Source organism: Lepidochelys olivacea, assembly GCF_965140295.1.
Source record: "Lepidochelys olivacea isolate rLepOli2 genome assembly, chromosome: 8".
NCBI classification, from domain to species: Eukaryota; Metazoa; Chordata; order Testudines; family Cheloniidae; genus Lepidochelys; species Lepidochelys olivacea.
The window spans coordinates 24,399,843-24,420,875 of NC_140418.1; the positions used below are offsets into that span (position 1 = coordinate 24,399,843).

General features: G+C 38.4%; 1 protein-coding gene across 2 annotated transcripts in view; it reads right to left on the bottom strand.

Moving 5' to 3' along the window:
• Nucleotides 1–21,033, bottom strand: part of GABRB2 (gamma-aminobutyric acid type A receptor subunit beta2) — a 245,246-nt gene that overhangs the window by 146,710 nt on the left and 77,503 nt on the right. For both annotated transcript variants that reach the window (XM_084637283.1, XM_084637282.1), the window contains exon 5: nt 1,987–2,207. In XM_084637283.1, the coding sequence (XP_084493409.1) occupies nt 1,987–2,207 (221 nt within the window). The remainder of the gene's footprint in view (nt 1–1,986; nt 2,208–21,033) is intronic.

Sequence of the window (21,033 nt, forward strand, 5' to 3'; positions counted from 1 at the left end):
AGTGCATTGCCTCTGCAGCACTCCAAGCAAAAAAAGCAAAGGACTTTGATTGTTCCCTGAACTCTGACAGGCTGCCATCTAACCACCAGTCCAGCTTCAGCTTGTCTCTGCTCCCCTTTCCTTTTAATATCATATCCTGCTTCTCTAGTTCCATCCTCATCCCTTTGCTCTCTTTTGGGAATCCACATATTATTCTCTGAAAACAGGTGTGTGTTTAGTCCACTTTAAACAAACACGTAAGAGGCTTTCCAACCTTGGCTACTTCACATCATGCCATGTCAGCTTGGCCATCCTTCTTTCAAGCCACCAAAGGCAGCTGAAGCAGCCTCCAATTTGTGTAACATGCTCTTCCCACTCCACCTCCCAAACTTCTGAAGATTAAATCTGTTCCTTGAAGCATTGCTGTTACAATGAACACAACCTATACTGTGTTTGGGGGCAAGAACAGGATAGTGTGGCACATTATGCAGATCAGCATATAGTATGTAAATAATAAATATTGTTAATCAAAACCACTCGTTCTGACCTGCTACAGTCAAACATGTCCAGACTGAACATGACATCATTCATAAGAAAACAAAGGAATTGGATACCAGTAATGAGTGCCAAGAGCAATTTAAATTTTGTTGCACAATACCAGGATGGATGCTAACTACAATGTTCATAAAGCAACCACCACAAACCACCTATATCACTTGTAAGTAGTCAGCACAACTGTACCCACACAACAGCTGTCTATATTGATTCCTTTCCCTTCTTAGATCCAGATCCAAAGAGGCTTTTTGGTGGTGGTAGGGGTTTTTTGGTTTTGTTTGTTTCTATTAATTAAACAAAGACAAATTCACAGTAATTAAGACTGAATCCTTTCATTTATCAACAAAGTACAGAAAAGACAACATGGATTATACAAGTCCCCACATTGTCCAATGTGCCTCGAAAGCAATATCTGGGAGGCCACCACAAACAGGTAATTGAATCTCCAGATCGATTGAATCCTGGATGTCTTTGCTGAGACTGACAACAAGAGCGCCAATAATTAGAGGCATTTGTGATGTGAACATAGGAACTTACTTCACACAGGGCTCTGAATACTCCTTAGATAGTAACTACTTTTCATCACTAACACTCTGGGCTAAGCGGGGAGGGAGGAAAGATTCAGAACAAGAACCCAAGGTGTCTGTAGAAACAAAGTTAAACTCCATCTGTTTTAGTTCAGTACATGCTGAGGGCAGGGCAACATCTGAGAGATCTGAGTAGGAAGTTTGTCACACTGTAATGCAGGAACACTCCAATCATTTCAGGTCATTACCAGCTTTGTAGTTTTAAATTGCCATTTTCAGGAACTGTTTTCTATACAAGCCATGAAAAAAGAATTGTTGAGCTTTCCTCTAGTACAGTTAGACTGTTCCACTGCTTTACCATGATACCACTGAGGACACATTTAGCAGCATATCCACCTAACATCACATATAACAACAACGTAAAAGACACAGAAGAAATATTTCAAAGTCCAGCTGCACCTCAGGAAAATGGAGAAAATTCTCTACCAGCAAAAGAAAGTGCAGCCCATTCCTAGCAGCTCATCCCAAAAATGATTTATAAAATGTAGCACCTGGATTGTTTTAACACAATGAATTTACCCCCTTTCCCCCCCCCCCCAACCTCCACTTGATATTTTCTATTTCAAATCCTTTAAGGAAGCACTACTGAAAATTACACTTAATCCAGAAAGTTTATTGAAAAAAGCTTGTATAACTTTATATGTTATTAAAACAAACATCTTAGAACATTATTAAATGTGACACTTAATCCTCAAAGTTTATCCAAAAAGGCTTTTATAGTCTTATCTGTTATTAAAACATTTAAGAAGATGACATTGTTTGCACTATGTCAGCAGTTGAGACAGATGGGTAGTGAAGATCTACGTACAGTACCTTTCTGTTTGAAACTGATTTTAAAATGTAGTTAAAAATGGATGTCACTGACCTGAGACCATAGAGGACTGTTCCATCTGGATGCAAACGAATCATTCTGTTCTTCACAGTGACCCCATGTACAAATGATTTCTTGTCATTCAAGAAGTAGGTATCAGGAACCCAAAGCTGATCAGCTACTCTATTGTCCAGTGTAAGATTTAAAGGTATTACATTATACGACAGCCTCTTATCCCTCCACGCTTGCTGAAAGTACATTGTCAAAGTATAGTCCTGCAATATTAAAAACAGAATCATTATTTGCAACGCAACAGACTATATACGTAGGCATATACGACAAACACAGCTTATACTTTGTGGCACCACTTGCGCACAGAAACTTCAGCTTTGTATTTTCACAGGTCATTTATTTATGTGTATATAGAGAAGAAAAGCCTACATACACTCTTAACAATAGGGATTGGAATAAAGGTAGACTTGGGTATTACCAAATGTTATCGAAATGAATTTGAGGGCCTATTAAAATTTTAACTCTTTTTAACACTGCTGTTTAAAGTCTGTCTACAATTTATGAAACATATACTCAAGGAGGTCTACAAGTCTTTGTGTTCTAGAACACAGGAAATTCTAAAACATGGAATCTGAGCCAAATTATGTGTTAACGTTTTATCCCATGGTCTCTGCTGAATTCAGTGGTGTAACAAGGAATGTGTCAATTCAGAATCAGTTCCTGTAACGCTTCCTAAAAATACACTCAGCCTTTTTGGCATTCTTTTCTACATGAAAAACGATGTGACCCTGTTAGCTTTCATTAAGGGGACTAAAACAACAAGAAAGACTCCTAGCTCCAATCCCCAAAAGTCTTATTTATATATTTAATTTTATGGATTAAGTCCCATGAGACTATTCATAGCATATAACATTGAACACATGTATATGTCTTTGTAGGTTTAGGAACCAATTGACTTTGAATCAGGCTCTTAATGAATACTTTGGAGTTGTGCTGGTCTTTTGATAATTGAGCAGAGATATACTTGTAAGTGTATCACTATGAATTGTTAAACAAAAGAGGAACTATATTAATTATATATTGTATATTATATTAAACATAAAACTTTTCACTCCATAGACAAAACCTAGTACAGGTATACAGTCTCTCTCTGACTGTCCAGGGATGGAATAATGACTGTAAAATTAAACCAGAGACAGGCAGCCTTCATTTGCAAACTACCCGAAGAGGCACAATGGCATAACTTCTGTTTTCTAAGAGATCAGAATAAGGCTCACAGTGTTTTGTTTGGGTATTGTCATTTAATATGATCTTCATTGCTTCGTGAGAATTGTTAGCTTAAGAAATATGATTATTGTCCCTTTTAGTAGATGCAGTCATTAAAGCTGCTTTGATTATGAACACCCCCGGAAGCCAGAGAATTTATTATTTTCTGAGAGCTTGTAGCTATCCATCAGCCTGAGAAAGTTTTGGGCATATGAATCTTATCTTATTTTGAATAAGTGATCATTTACTGTGACTATGCCTCACATGTTAACTTTCACTATTTGTCTGCTAACAGAGAAACTCAGAGACACTCTTGGACAAACACAAGTTACTCTGCAAACTGCTGTACTAATTCTCAGTTAATTTACTTTTTAACTACTCTTCACAACTATTGTCCAGAAGGTAAGAGAATACAGTTGAGAATGGAAACTAGTACCACAGTAGACAGAGGAAAGAATTCCACCCCCCACCCCAGCTGAACCTCCCTAGTAAAGTTATCTGTAACTTAGCAGCCCTGAAATTAACCTCTCTCAGGACTGTCAGGGGTGCATGAGATTTCACTTTTCAAATACTCACAGGCACACTCTATGACAGAACAGGCAAGAATAATTCCTCACAAAACACAAAAATGGAGGTCTATTAACATTTTCCCTTGCCCACACTTGCCACTTCCAGCGTTATGTTTAAGGGACAAGCTTTCAAAGGACACGTGAAAATACACACGTGATGTAGGCACTCCCCAAAATTCACATTTAAAAAATATACTTCACATTTCTAGAAATCCCACCTTCAGATGGGGAAACAGACAAAGAGGTTAACTGACTTCTTCAGCGTTACACGGCAAGGCCAGGGCAGAACTGTAAATGAAACTGATCTGACTTCCTGATTCCTAATCCCAGGCTTGAACCATTAGACCAGACATTTTCCTTGGCTAAGCTTTTCACACATAGATCAGGTTTGTGGGTGCAATTATTGACTTGATTATAAAAACTGGTCAACATGCAAATACATGCATTTTGAAAATATGACAGGAACAGTTTTTTTGCTTTTTTTCAACCTCCATTTCCACTCACTGAACTAGTGGAATGATGCTTAAAATACAATATTTGAAAGTTAGCTGGTCCTGCTTCTCCTGCAGTGCACAAGTCAATGTATTTGAGGTAGGGTAAACTCTCACTTTTTTCTAAAGAGAAAGAAACATTCTCTATAGGACAGAAACTCTCTTTGAATGAATGATTACATTCCTGTTCCCAGCAGAGTCCATCAAGGAGAGTTTCTAAATGCTTTTTTTAGTCTTTCTTCCCAGTCTGGTTAAAAGTGTGCTCTGATTCAGAAAGCTATTAATAGCCTTGCTTTCCCTTCCACATATAATGGAATAGTGAAACTTTCATACAGTCCTCTTCCCTCTGCATTTTACATTTAAAGGTGAACAGACCTTTTAGCCTAAAACCTTAGGTCAGGGTTTTATATTTTTCCTGTTGCTGGAATCACATACACCTAAAGAAAACAAGAAATATTTTCCTGTGCACCCTTTATAATAATGGAAACACTCATTCCTGTACTAAGGACCATGCAAGTAGGTAAGTGAAGAAGGAATTTTCAACAATTTTATTATAAAATATGTTTCCCTTTAAAAATGTTAAACCTATCCATACAGTTTCTTAATGATATAACATGTGAAAAAGCTTTAAAAAAAATCAAATGTTTTTCTTAGTTCACCATAAAAGATTCAGGTCCTTAAAAATGGGATTCCAGTATCATGTTAACTATTTTATTCTTCTGTCTACTAACAGATCTGCAAAATTTGTTCCATAACCAGACATTAAAAGCTACTCAGTTATGCATTGCCAGTAAGAAAATGTATTATCTTCATTACAGTAACATAACACCCCATTTTTAAGTTTATGAGCCATGGCTAACTCTCCTCCAATGCCCTTAGAAAATCAGGGACAGTGAATTCTATGCATTTTCTAAATTATGGCCTACTCGTACTGATATCTTTCCCTGCCAATTACCTACCAACATTAACAAAGAACAACTTTCCTTCTTTATGTATCAATAGAGGAGATGGGCCTTCCTCTAGTGAGCTGAAAACCTGGAATCTGAATAACTCCAAACTTCCAAAATCTTTGGAGTTGATGCTCTGATGCAGCTCTTGGATCAGAAAGACAGGGCCATGCCATTGGGGGCTTGTCTACATGGTACTGCTGTGCAAATTAGAGGGGCATGTTTTCTAGGGTATTCTAACTGCCCCGCATAGACCTGCTGGCATGCTCCAAATGCTATCCAAGTGAGCATTAATATAATCCAGTTTGAAATGGGGCTCTCTCAACATGAACTAGGTACCTTTTAGAGCCTGCCAACAGCATCTACACAGGGCAGTTAGAGAGCAACTCTGCAGTTAGAGCACTCTACAGCTCACACACCCCCTACTTCACACTGTGGCACTATATAGAGAAGCAGTAAACTGGAAGAACAGAAGCAATTCCAAATTTCAGAGAAGTTCAGATATGGTGTTGTAGTTCAGATCTATCTCTAATCAAAAGGACTGAATTTTCCAAAAGTGACCAGTGATTTTGGATGCTCAACTTGAAAGGGATCATTTTTAGATAGCAATGAGAGTTCTCACTTTCAGAAAATCAGACCTTTTAAGGTGTCTTAAGTAGCATATCCAAATATGTAGACACACCAGCTCATTAGTCACATAAGATACAATTCACAGCTCAGTAAGGAAGAGAGAAAAATCTATTTTTAAAACCTGAACTGAAACAGAAGTAAGGAAATCAAATGCACAATAGAGTCTTGGTTATAAAGAGGTCTGTCATGTGAGCATCTCAAGGCATATAACACTTTAAAAGCGATTGCAAACATGTTCAGCTAGAAGCAATATGAAAAAGAAAAAAAGTCTTTATCTTACTGTTAATAAGGGAGTTCCCTGATGCCCCAAGGGCAGAGTTCCAATGGCATGCAAATGCTTTGTCCTCACAGAACAAATGATGGACAGAGAACTAGATGGAACTGGAGGACAGGAAAGAGGATTTTGATAAAAAAAGGCAGTCACTTCTTGAAAAATTCACATGAAATAGAGGTAAGGATTGTTAGGAGGTAAAAATGAATGTGTAGGTGAAACAAGAGCCAATGCACTTAGAAAGCCTGGCACAAAACAATAATTACAATGGGTTGAGTGAAATGTGAAACCAAGGCTCAATGAATAATCATTTCTGTCTCTGTGCATATGTGCCACATATGCATAGCCAACACAGATTATTTGTGCATGTGCACATACAGTGGATAGCTCATCTAACTTTCATGAAGCTTGTTTTCAATCCAGTTAATCAACTCCTCCCATAAATAATTCTTAAAAAAACAAACAAAAATGCTATTTTTAGAGCTGAGAGTTCTAGTCCTGCTAATGAATTTGTAAGGGTTAGAAATAAAACAATTCACATAGGTTTGATTTTGTTGACCTCCCTGCCTTCCCACTTCGTTCCCAACAAACCCTGAGCCCTTCTCTTTCATGTATTAGATGTCTCCATGATTTTTCTTGGATCGATTTGGGCTGCTTGGGAACACAGGGATTTCAGGGGAGGAGGGATCAAGGGAGACAGGCTGTGGGATTGGAGGCCCACCATTTTCCCAGCTCTGCAAACTGATCCAGTAAAGTACACAAACACATGCACATCGTTAAGCATGTGAGCAGTACATATGAAGCCTTTTGCACAGCTTTCATTACTGTCCCATTGTTTCATCCTAAGTAAGCTTTTTGTTTCTGTCAAGATACACAAAGATCATAAGAACAGCAAGTTCAAAATGAAGTTAACTATTTCTTTATGTTAATAAAAATTCAGTGATTAGTGTATTAAAATGAGCATTAATATGGCTATCACCTGGCCACAGTCATTAACTTTTGCAAGGATATCTGGAGAAACTTTTCACTGCTGCTAATATAAATACATTAGAACATAACAAAGCATTTCACAAATAGACCATGTTACAGTCAGCCAAGTTAATGATTGATGAAGATCAGTTTCCACTATCCAAATGAAATCACTGGAAGTAACTGTGAGACTTCATGGTCACAAATATCAACAACTTACAGATAACACCCTTCTCTGTTCTGTGTTCACTGGGGACACTGATAACAGTCCATCCAGCTATCTCAGGACCTGGTCAAGATTAACAAGTGGATGAAAGGCAGCTGCTGACACAAAACTTAAGCAAGACAAAGGTGATGCTGTTGGTAAGGAGGCTGCATTCTGAAGGACTAGCCACCATCACCCCCTAATAAAGATGTCTCCCCTGAAACAGACAAATTGTTTCATAATCTCCTTCTGGACTTTCAAATAGTTACAGCTGCTGAAAAACACCTTCTATCTGTGACTGGCAAGAAGATTGTGCTCTGAAATATCACGTAATGACCTGGCCACAGTGGGCAATAATATGGCACTTTAAGATACTCCACACACACATAATCTGATAGCAGAGCAAAAACTGCCAGTCATCACTCTGAGCGTGACCTGAAAAGAAGGAAACTCCTCCAATTCTGTACTTTCAATTATCCTCTGGTACATTTTCTAGATGAGATTAATGGTATTTAATTTAACAGAAAGATCTAATAACATAAGAACAGATATCGTCCTCCCATCAACAGAGAAGAGAGATGTATCTATCAACAGATCTAACTAATACCCTTTCCATTCCATGTTCTGGCCTGAAACCTGCCTGTGAAAGCTCTGGGATTTTTGTGATAGACAGCTGTGATAAAATATGGCTTTTACTAGCTTTAACGTTTTTGGTGCCAAAAGCTGTGCTCAATGAACAATCTTATTACACCAGATCATCTTCTCTTTAAGCCATTGTTTTGGCATAATCTTCTCTGAGAATGCAGCTAGGTATTATCATCTCCATTTTACAAATGGGTAAACTGAGGCACAGTAAGGTCACGTGACTTGCTGTATATTCCATATAAAGTTTGAAGCACACCCAGAAACAGAATCCATCTGTCTTAGATTCCTGACTTGTGCTTTTAACCACAAGACCAGCCTTAAATATATGGTGAATAGTCTTTAACTATTGCACCCATAGCACAATTTACCCACAAAAGCCATACGTCATTATGATATGTCATAAAATGTAGCCGGAAATTGGTTACAGCTAGAGTACCAGACGGTCAACAGCAATATATTCTAAGGCTTCTGAGATGTCCACCTTAAATAAGTGTCCAAGTATGGGACACATGGGTGATGGGCTCTTGATAAGGGTGATCCCAATTCAAAAGACTTTAATTATCTATTTATTCTTCTGGTAAAAAAATCAAGGATAAACACTGTGACTTTTTCTGTTTGATCACTGTCTATTAATTAACTTTCTCATCTAACAGTAAAGTGTGACTCTTGTATACGCAAATGTATGTTGCATGCTTTTTAATACAAAAACTAAATAAAATATTGGGGTGGGAGGGAGAAGGCTTTAACTTGACACAGGAATAATCAATTAATAATTAACATTTAAAATCAAGAAGGGCCCAAGACAGACAAGGAAGTTTCTAAATTTCAGGAATGTTGAGAACTGAAGTAGGGTTCAGATGCAAAGGTTGGATCCTGGTCTGAAGTTCTTCAGAGTTTGAGGACGTTCAAATCTAGGCACAACAACGTTTAAAGCTTTATTCTTTTTCTTCTACATTCAACAAACACAGAATTCACAATAATAAAAGCACTGACTTACATCTTTATTAGGGGACTGCACAGCTATTGAAACAACACAACTGAACTATTTTAGGAGGAGAAAAATAAATAAGTATGAGGAAAATGTAAAGCCATATAAATAAAACATGCAGCAACAGGAAGGAGAATAAGTTATTTATTTCTTCTCATTAGAAATGACTGAAAAACTCATCTGTGGCTTGGTTTAGGTCCATCTCACACAGATTTCCCAGTTATCCCTAATTTGTAAAAATAAAAAGTTTATTTCAGTCCCCACCATGAGATTTAAAGCCAGATGCTTTCTTTTGGAAAATGTTTGAAGCTGAACATTGCTGTGTGCTGTAATTTATTTATTACATGCATTTATAAGGGGCCCTATCACTGACATATTCAAAGGCTACTAATAAAAGAAAACTAAAAATACAACATTTACTTATGGAGCAAACAATTTGCATCATTCCACTCCTTCAGCAGACATAGTTGGCAATTTAACAGACAAGAGGCCAGTTTTCTCAGAGGACTAACCAGTATGTGTGACAACCCAATGTCACAGAAAAAACAAATACAGAACCCGAAGAGATACAATGCGATGCAAAAGATACAGAGGCTCTGACAGATTTCTTTCAGGAAGGTCCTCTATAGCAGAGGACCTACCACTGAGAATCCTTTCCAGTCCCTGACCTCCTTTGAAAGCCATCCGATGAAGTGAGCTGTAGCTCACGAAAGCTTATGCTCTAATAAATTTGTTAGTCTCCAAGGTGCCACAAGTACTCCCTTTCTTTTTACGGATACAGACTAACATGGCTGCTACTCTGAAACCAAGAATCGGAGTATCCCTGTTGATCAGAACTACTCATTTGGGACTGAGGGTAAGAGAACACAGTGCAAAGCATGACCTTGAAGCTTCAGAGAGACCAACAGTGACCTATACAAGAGTAGAGGGTATTGTCTATGTAATGGCTTTGTGTCAACGGATATTCCAAAGCAAATGTCAATGTAAATTCTACCAATGCATGTCATTTCAAAAGGTACTTATATTAGTCAGTGACTCTCTAGTTCAAATACACATGGTCAGTGTTCAGTCAATATCTAAATCCTTTGATAGAGCTAGATTTGAACATCTTTGGTCTTTCAAAGCCTCTTCTCCTGCACTGGATTCCTAAAGCTTCCTAAAAGGTAACTCATCACTTTCCTAAACGGGAATTGCATGGTCTGAAGCACATTTATGATTCTTCCAAAAGCAACAGATTCCAACACATAACCCAAATGTTTATTCCATGAGGGGTTATTCCAGAAAATATGTACCATAAATATCCCATATCGCAAACACGGGCAAAAAACAGGCAAAAGGCATCTACCTAAGGCAGCATACCACTAAGGACCACACATTACTGAGTGTTGCAACAGACTTCCATGCCGTTTATGTTCACAGCTAACATTCTTCTTGTTTGTCAGATGGGTTTGAACCCTAGACACCCAGTACCAAAGGCACAAGTCCAGCCCAACTGGCTAACGAAGAATTGCAGCTCTGCTGTTTCAGGTGTGTTTGGGGGGCAAAAAGCCCTTGGTTCAGTTCCCACTGATGACATGAAGTCTGTGGGTAAGAGGCTACATTACAGTGTCAAGACTGTGTGACCACTAGATAATGCCTCCTTCCTCAATGCTTTCAGTATCAAATATTTACATTGTTTCTACTGAATTATAATTACAGTTACACTGTGTCATAAATATAAAGGGAAGGGTAAACCCCTTTGAAATCCCTCCTGGCCAGGGGAAAGCTCCTCTCACCTGTAAAGGGTTAAGAAGCTAAAGGTAACCTCGCTGGCACCTGACCAAAATGACCAATGAGGAGACAAGATACTTTCAAAAGCTGGGAGGAGGGAGAGAAACAAAGGGTCTGTGTCTGTCTGTAGTCGTCTTGGCCGGGGACAGAACAGGAATGGAGTCTTAGAACTTTTAGTAAGTAATCTAGCTAGGTGTGTGTTAGATTATGATTTCTTTAAATGGCTGAGAAAAGAATTGTGCTGAATAGAATAACTATTTCTGTCTGTGTATCTTTTTTGTAACTTAAGGTTTTGCCTAGAGGGGTTCTCTATGTTTTTGAATCTAATTACCCTGTAAGATATCTACCATCCTGATTTTACAGGGGGGATTTCTTTATTTCTATTTACTTCTATTTTTTATTAAAAGTCTTCTTGTAAAACACTGAATGCTTTTTCATTGTTCTCAGATCCAAGGGTTTGGGTCTGTGGTCACCTATGCAAATTGGTGAGGCTTTTTATCCAACATTTCCCAGGAAAGGGGGGGTGCAAGTGTTGGGAGGATTGTTCATTGTTCTTAAGATCCAAGGGTCTGGGTCTGTAGTCACCTAGGCAAATTGGTGAGGCTTTTTACCAAACCTTGTCCAGGAAGTGGGGTGCAAGGTTTTGGGAAGTATTTTGGGGGGAAGGACGTGTCCAAACAGCTCTTCCCCAGTAACCAGTATTAGTTTGGTGGTGGTAGCGGCCAGTCCAAGGTGTAATATTTTGTACCTTGGGGAAGTTTTGACCTAAGCTGGTAAAGATAAGCTTAGGAGGTTTTTCATGCAGGTCCCCACATCTGTACCCTAGAGTTCAGAGTGGGGGAGGAACCGTGACACACTGAATTATATATAACTGGGCAATACAATACTCTTAGCCTTCGTGCCCTGCAATATCATGCAATTAGTGCTGGAGCGTTTTCTCTCATGCCAATTAATTAAGGAAGAGACTTAAGCAAGAGACACACTTGATTTTAGGCTCAAACAAATCACCCAGGCAGAACCATGACATCGCACTTAACCACAGGCTAGCAATGTGTGTGTCATTCTAATAAAAAAGCAGGTGCAGCATCAACACTATGCCTTTTACTTCCCTGATTTGTTGCCTCCTGACACCAAGAGGCAATGTGATCAAGTACATTAAACGTGGGGCGAGAGCCGGGAAATCCAGCTCTGCCACTGACTCATTGTGAGACCTTTGGTCAAGTCAGTAAACCTCTCAATGATTCACAGTTTTGCCAACAGTTCGAAGAGGTCAGTCATCTTGGTAAAATGTTGCGAGGTTCTTAGAGGAAAGACAGTGTGTGAGTGCGAAGTATTAACAGAGAGTTAAGGCGTGTGAGTTAATATCTTTTTACTGGCCCAAGCTCTGCTGGTGAAAGAGACAAGCTTTTGAGATTCACAGAGCTCAGGTCTGGGTATTCATATTAATTACATTAATTATTTAAAATATTAATTAAAATTGTTAAAGTATTAACATTAATTTAGCACATTTTCTTTAAATAGCAAGACAATTATTTTAACAAAAAATGCTCTGCCACAGACAACATCAGGTGTCACTGTAATCTAGTCGTACATTCATGTCTACAAAGTACTCTAAAACGTGTCAGCAATCCACACGAGATACCCAAAGGGTTACACTTTACATTTGGGTATCTAATTTTTTGACTATGAATTTTAACCCAGTTGTGTATCACAAAATTGGCTATAAGGCCAACTGCCAAAGATGTTGGAGGAACTCTGGATTCACAGGTTACTTACTGGTTATTCAATTCTACAATAACAAAATTTCTGATGAGAGCTAAAGTCAGACAATAGAAACAGTATTTGAGTTTGGAATTCAACATTAACAGGCTGTGACTGAAGGACCACTTGTTATAATTACTCTAGACTATGAAAAACATGCTAATGTTGTTTATTTGTGGTAGTCACAATATGTGATCTTGCAGAACTGGAGAGAGCTACAAGCAGATTTTTACAAAAGAAAAGATTTGTTGGCAAAAGCCACTTTTGATGATGATCTAAAGGAAGAGATCAGGAGATGCTGAACATGTCTTGAAGTCCTTATTGATATTTTTAATGAAATATTAGGGAAACCTGTGGCATATAAAGAAATTTCAAGGACAAGAAGAAAGCATGAACTGCGACGGTGTAATAATTGCCTAGAGCTGGTCAAAAAATTATACTTTTTTTTGCAAAAAGTTCATGAAAAACTTGTTCCTTTTTTCATCCAGTCATAGTTGTAGCCTATTGCCCCAATTCAGCAAAGCACTTAGGACCATGTTACCTTTAAGCAAGCACTTAATGTGCTCCAGTGCTTTGCTGAATTGGTACCTATATGAACACTGACATGTGTACTCCTGTGATTTTGTTTGTTTCAATGGCTGATTTTCTAATAAGTAAACCTAACACTAAATTCCTAATGAGATTTTATTATTGTAAAGAAACCAAAGAATAAAATTGAACACTTAAGTTTACACTTCTAAGCAATACTAAATTGAAAAGCATATTTTTCTTAAAAGTTGACTTCTGGGTAACCATAAATAGCTGTTTAGAAAAACTAATTCAATGAGAAAGATTGATAGGTATTTATTTAAAAATAGCAAAGTATCTTTTTTAAATTAAATGTTGCATATTGCAAAACTTTGCATGAAGAAGAGCTACAGGATATCCTTCAAAACATTGCCTTGCTGAGATGCAATCCTTTCATTCTCTTAATATAAGACGTGTGTGAAACTAATAGTGAGATCGCTGGCATCACTATATGTATGCCAATATACTGATTATCTTTGTCTCTGTCTTCTTTTCATCAGACCATATGTAACAGACTTCAAATTCTCCACTCTATGCTTCACTTGAGCAGCGATCGGGACTTGAATGAAAATCAAATGGCCTAAAACTCAATCCAGAACAAACAGAGATGATGCTGGCTCATAAAATCTATAAGCACTGGCTCACTTATGGCTGTCTGGCCAGTCACTGTTGAAGTGGTTTGCAGTCTATGTACCTTTCTAGATTCAGTAAGCTTCAAGTCCTAGATTGCATCAGAGAGAGAGAGAGAGAGAGAGAGAGATCTCATCTGTGGCAGACCAGAAGATCATGTTCTTTCAGATACAGACCAAGTTTACCCATGACTTTTTACTGCTACGCCAGGTTACCTGGACTTATTATGAAGGGCTCGAGGAAGCTTTGGCTTCTACAGAATGCAGTTACCTGACTTCAGAGAAGCAAACTGTTGAAACCACATGACAGCTGCACTCATCACTCAGCACTGGCTGTCAGTTCAAGGTTTCAATTGCCATTTATAAAGTCCTAACTGGTTTAGACTTAATTTATGTAACAGATTGCTTGCTCCTCCATGACCCAGCATAGCTCATCGGGAACGCTTAATATAAGATTGAAACTTGGAGGTGCTGGAGGCAGAGCATTCTCAGCAGACCCTCACCTCTAAAATTCACTACTGCCAAAAATACATATGAGACTGGGCTACATTGAAATGTACTGCAGAATACATCTCTTTGTCCACACTAAATGGAGGTTCCCAGTTCTATCTGGCATTCAGCCTAGGATTTTCTCCATCTCTGTACCTAAACATCTCAGTGTGGCAAAGACAGTCACAATGTGTTTGCTTATTATATGTGGGTGATGTTCAATTCCATCAGTCCCATAAGGAAATTTCCACTGCATAACAATGAGTTCCTGTTCAAATGACACTCCCCTCCTGCAAGAAAGGTAGAATTTTTAAGGCTTCAGGATTGTACATTGAACCTTGATGCCTTTCTAGTGACAAAGTGATGCACAATCTAGAAATACTTGCAACATCATATAACACATGGCAACAGCTACATTCCAAGTGGCACATCCTGTACATTGAAGCAGAATTTCCCTTCAGGAGCTAAAATGAACCACAAAAATGTTCTCTTCAGTGAGAATTGGTTGTGTAATCCCAACTTGGTCAGCAGTTTCAAAAACAATCAAACAAAAAGAGCTGACTGGAAGTTTTGATTAACCTGTTTCTTTAATCTTCATTGAGCCAAATAGCACTCTAGCCAACTTCTATCCTTTGCACCCTCGCTTGCAAATGGACAGGCTGAACACTCATTTCTAGAGAAAAATACTATTTCAGTATTCTATAACATGACTTTTCTTTGCAGAGGAACTCATTTTGCTGCATTTTGTTTGGCAAGAAGCTGGTTATGGTTTTTTTGTTTGTTTCATTAAGCAGATTATTTTGCTAATATTTCCCCTAAAATATAAAGCTATCTAGCCTTCTGTATTAGTGATGGAGTGGAGATGTTTCTACAGGACAATTTTCACAGCACAGATGCACTCAATAAAATACAGTGTGTCTGTGCTGTAGAAGCTGTTTTCACCATAGCTAAAATACAGGAGCTCTTATCGTGAAAACAACAATGGTATAATACAGTATGGTATATTTCTGCACCAACTAGAAATCTGGAAGGAATGATGTTGCTGTTAAGATTTCCTGCCCAATATTGCAGACCAGAGGCCTGGAAAAGTGGCTGAACTTTTGGATGCTTCCTCAAACCAACAGAACTTTCCAGACTTTTGGGTATTCACCCATCACTATCTGTGATTAGCACTCAGCCTTAAGTTATTTACATTGCCCTCCACAATGTAGGAGCGCATAATACTGGTAACAGTAAGGAGACAATCCCCTCTTCCTTAACCCTCAATATGACAGGAGAACAGTGGGGTACCAGCAACAGTGCTCCGACTAGGTTAATGAGGTGGGGGGCTGATGGTAATCATTCACTAGGTAGAATGAGGGGGTGGGGGAAGGGAACTGACAGCAGCCCTGTCCAAGGTGGTGTAATTTACAGAAGTATGACCTACGCTGGATGAGTTGTTGCTAGATCATTCTCATATTTTACTTAAAGATGTGACCTCATTAAACCACATTCCTGGTGTCCGGGACAAGTCTTATGTTCACAAAAAAAGGCCAGCGTCTGAAACACCAGAGATCCCTTTTCCCACTCACCAAGCAGGAGAAAATGGCTATTAGGGCTTCCCAGAGAGGAAAGTCTCTCCTCCTATAGCAAAGACAGAGATAAGTGGCAAAATGTAGTGCTAGCAATCAGAAGAATGAAGAGAGAGGTAGAGAGACTTCAAAGATATGATGGTAACATGAACCAGGAACTTTTAGTTCGCACCTGAGGGGTCCAGCGCAGGAGTTACAACATAGCACTTTGGTGAGCATTGCTATTCACACCCCCATAATCCAAACTGTAGGGTAGCATAGACATGCCCTCAAATAATCTTCACCAGGTCACTGATGACTCTTACAGTGTATACATGCAAGGGAAACGGGGGAAGAGGAAGTGTGTCACTAAGAGGTGAACACACTGGCTAATTTAAAAGTGCCACTGAATTGCTCCATCTGGCCCTCCTTTTCCCCAAGAAAGTGTGCAGAGGGAGTAGAGTCTTCGATAATGAAAGAATTTAATCCTCGGCACATCCTCCAACCAGCAAAAGCCAAATGATATTTGTTTCTCTTATAACCCCTGATTGAGAACCACTGCTATAGACACATATACATGTTCAGTGAAATCTATTTTATTCACTCCATGTTAGGCTAGAAATATGCTCATTTTCTCAAAAAATAATTTCATCCCCCTTTTCTGATGTCCATGATTGAACTTTTCTATCAGCTCTCACACAGCTGACAGTACCATTAATTCTAGCATAACCTGTGAAATGATTTTCATATCAGAGCATGAGGTGGCTGTGAAACTGTTACTTTAAAAAAAAATCTTCCAAGTAACTTTGTCCCTGTGAAAAAGTTAAAGCAATGGTAGTCAAGTGTGTGTTACTATTCTTGTTCTTCCTTTCTTAAAAACAAACAAACAAAAAAAACTTAGCTCCGTTTGGAAAAAGTGTAGTTTCCATTTAATTGTAACGTTAGTGAAAAATACCCATAATCTGGAAACATCACAAACTCTGGGTGCTCAGATCCTCTGCATCAACTAGCCACTTATTTCTAGTGCCTAATTTTAGGCACCAAGTTTGAAAATTTTAGCCATTTTTTGGTTTAATGCTCAACCATACAGTGATAGAGCATTTATTTTCTATCACTTGGACAGCATGTTTAAAATACTTAGATGGGTCTGGTTTCCCTTTTGCCATTCTTAACCCTTGATTCACTGTAGAAAGGATATCCGAATACTGTTTTGACTGTTAAGGTTAGCCGTGGTGGTCTCAAACATGATAGTAGCTACTACTGAAAAGTAGTGAAATATTAACTAGAAGATAGTTAACCAGCAGAAAATATGCTCCTGGAAAATTTTTTGAAAGTAGTTTATTTCATAAAATAATTCTGCTGATCTAGAAATCTGGAAGGAATGACATTTTCTATTTTATTTTTACACACTTTGGTATGTCTAGGAACAAGTACAGAATTATTGTTTTCAGAATCCATCTGCTTCTTAAGCTTATTTCCCGTTTGAAGTTACCAACCTGTGCTTGTGACATCACAATTTACTTTTATGAAAATGCCCTTAGCAATATAGAATAAAAGTTGGCACACCATCATGAATACATATTGCACTTCAAAAGCTCTTTCCTGCAAATACATTAATTACTCCTCAAAACACCACTGTGAGATAAATATTATTGTTAATTAATGTTTATGCAGTGCTTTCACATGCTAAGCACTGTACAATTGCTAAGTATTACTCCCATTTTACAGATGAGGAAATAAGTTGAGAGAGGCTGAGGCTAGAGTTTTGAACAACTTCAATGAATACTGAATAATGCATACAACCCTATCTGGGTGAGCGCCCTACAAAATATTAATTATAAAAGAAAAATCATGCACAGGCCTCGGAGTATTATATTTAAAATAATTTTAAAATAAAAATTATTCTAAGATTTAGAGTTAATTTCAAAACTATAAAATACCACCATTCATCATATTCCCTTTACTAATGTACTAATGTAAAGTTAGCTTAATTAATTCTATTATCTTATAATGGCCTCAAAGAACCTCTGATGCCTCATGGAAATTATGAAATCAGAAACAACTTGGATCATGTGTCAGATACTAGGGTTTTATTTTTGTTCCATTCTTTAAAACTAAAACCATAAATTCTGAATCTTCCTTCCTCAAAATATACTTATTTCTGTTGCTTATTTCTCATCTCAAGTCCCAGTCACATCATAATAATATCCAAAAAATAAACATGAGGTCTCAAATAGAGGAGATTATACTGACAATACTATTTGAATCTGATGTAGATTGGAGCCACGTTTTATGGTTCCATAATTACATCTGTCTGTACACAGAGGGGAGCCTGCATTACCAGAAGTTCATTCACTGTATTCTGTATCCTACAGAAACCCCCACAGAAGGCTACCATAGGATTCCAGCTACTTCAAGGAGTATGGTCGGAGTGAGGGCTGGCACAGGGCAGCCACCTACAGCTTCATTCCCCTCACTGCAGTAGAGCTGCCCTTCATGTCTGTCTATGGGTTGGGGAAGGAAGGATGACTTCAAAGGACAGCTATGGCAGGGGAAGCCCATGGAGGAGTAACTCCAACAAAGGCTAAATAGACTAAGCAGAACAGAGGTAAGTGGGGCATCCTTAGAGCTCCTTACCGCCTTCAGATCCCACAAGCTCAAATTGGCATTGGGAAATACTTGGACTCAGGTACTGGAACCCCACAGAGGTGGAAAATACAGGGCAGGAAAATGAGTATGAAATTCCAAGCAGCAGCTCAGAGAGGTTCCTTTCCCCTAAACAACCTGTAACCACAGAAGGGAGAACAGAGTCATTAGTATTTATTATTATTATTTTTAATCATGAACACAGATTCTGGATGAGTGTACGTATGTTTACACAAAATTGAATTCTAAACCTAAAATTAACGGTGTCCCTTTAAATTAATATCTCCTCAGCACCTTACCAAATGCACTGAAGGTGGATCTAAAAAAGGAAATGGATCTTGGCAAATGCAATTTGTCAGTTATTTTTAATGTCATTCTTCAACTGCATGTGAATCAACACCAGCAGCAGTTCATTACTATTAAACACTTTCACAGATTCTTCTACTTCTCTGCCCTGCTGATTCCCAAGAAGTTCTCTAAAATGGTTCATTAATCTGTTAGTGACAAACTGATGCCTTGAAAGAGGCAATGTACTCCAGAGAGTACAAATCTCCCACAGGTATGTTCTCATAAGCATTTATATATCATGGTCTAATACACCAGAGATTACCTATTGCACCTCAAACTAATGTGTTTCTTTCCTATTTACATACACATCTTGTGGGAATAGACACAAAATATCTGGTTCAGCTACACTCAGACAAATAACCCGTAGAATCTTCCAACTGTATGTAGAGATTTAATGGTGATTGAAGAGTGTGAGGATGGAAAAAAAAAACACACAGGAACAGTGTCATGTCATGCAGGCCTTTTTCAGTATTTTAAATGCTTATTCCCCCCCACACCCACCCACAGTCTGTGCTAGGCTTATTCTCTCTTAACTGTCAGACACTGCAGAGAGCTGACAGTATTAAAGTAAAAAGACCATTTTAAATAAGCACATGTGTTTGCTTCCATACTGATGACAAGCTTGTGGAAGCTGCTATGAAGTCCAGTTTGCACAGCAACCCAACACTTCAGCAAAGAGAATACACTGAATGGTGGCACTTCCAAGAGAATAACTGATGTACCGAGATGAAAAAGAAATGCATGTGATTATCCTGCAGGGCAAAAAAATCTGCTAAAAAATTACTGCAGGCACCTAGACACTAAATATTTAACAGTCATTGTACCCTCATTAATTATACCTTGACTTATCTATGCGTTTTATGATATCACAACCTAGGTTGGAATTAGGCCAGGGCTCAACCAAGATGAGGATAGTTACATCTCATACAGGGTCATCAGAAAGCAGGCTCCATTAGTTCTAGAAGCTGAATCTCAACACCAGTTGCAATAGAGGTGTATCAGTAGCAAATGTATGATGGCCAGAAAGGTTAGTGCATCAGTTGTCTCCTCACCACATACACTTTTATGCCAGTTAAGTGTTAATATTTGTGTATACTTCAAACAGTAAATACGCCCCTGAATACTGGTGCAACTGCTTAAAACCCTCAACGCATGCCAGCATCTAATAAATATGGCAGAGTTCTAAGATAATTTTACTTTGGGCCCAGTGAGGTAGGCAAGATGACATAACACATTTATTATTCAAAGCTTGCTGTGAACTTCCCTGTCAGGACAATACTCGGTCACATTTCAATAGACAGATTGTGAGCTACTGTGCTAACTCTATGTGCTTGAATTCCATAGGAAACAAAGAATAAAAAGAATTAATTGAGCATTGAGAGTCAGAAAGTGTTATAAATGAAATAAGTGTAGGTAGTTACTTTCCCCAAAAATAGCAGAAAGTTCTTTATCCCTCAACATTTTACATTCATCTCATGAAAAATGTCATTTGAAATATTACCATTACTGTGAATCACTGGAAGAGCCTTTTTTTTCAGAGTAGCAGCCATGTTAGTCTGTATTCGCAAAAAGGAGGACTCGTGGCACCTTAGAGACTAACAAATTTATTTGAGCATAAGCTTTCGTGAGCTACAGCAGGAGAGCGGGGGGGGAGGGGGAACCCCTCTGCCATGTACATTGGTCAAACTGGACAGTCTCTACGTAAAAGAATAAATGGACACAAATCAGATGTCAAGAACTGTAACATTCATAAACCAGTCGGAGAACACTTCAATATCTCTGGTTACTTGATTACAGACCTAAAAGTCGCACTATTACAACAAAAAGCCTTCTAAAACAGACTCCAATGAGAAACTGCTGAATTGGAATTAATTTGCAAACCGGATACAATTAACTTAGGCTTGAATAGAGTCTGGGAGTGGATGGGTCATTACACAAAGTAAAACTATTTCCCCATGTTTATTCCCCCTCCCTCCATTGTTCCTCAGACATTCTTGTCAACTACTGGAAATGGCCCACCTCGATTATCACTACAAAAGGTCCGCCCCTGCCCCCCTGCTGGTATTAGCTCATCTTAAGTGATTACTCTCCTTACAGTGTATATGATAACACCCATTGTTTCATGTTCGCTGTGTATATAAATCTCCCCACTGTATTTTCCACTGAATACATCTGATGAAGTAAGCTGTAGCTCACGAAAGCTTATGCTCAAATAAATTTGTTAGTCTCTAAGGTGCCACAAGTCCTCCTTTTCTTTTTGGAAGAGACATTATCATTTTGAAACAACGGTCGGTGGAAATGGCAGTTCAGACTGGCTGCTAAACTTATGTTGTGTTCTCACTTGGCAA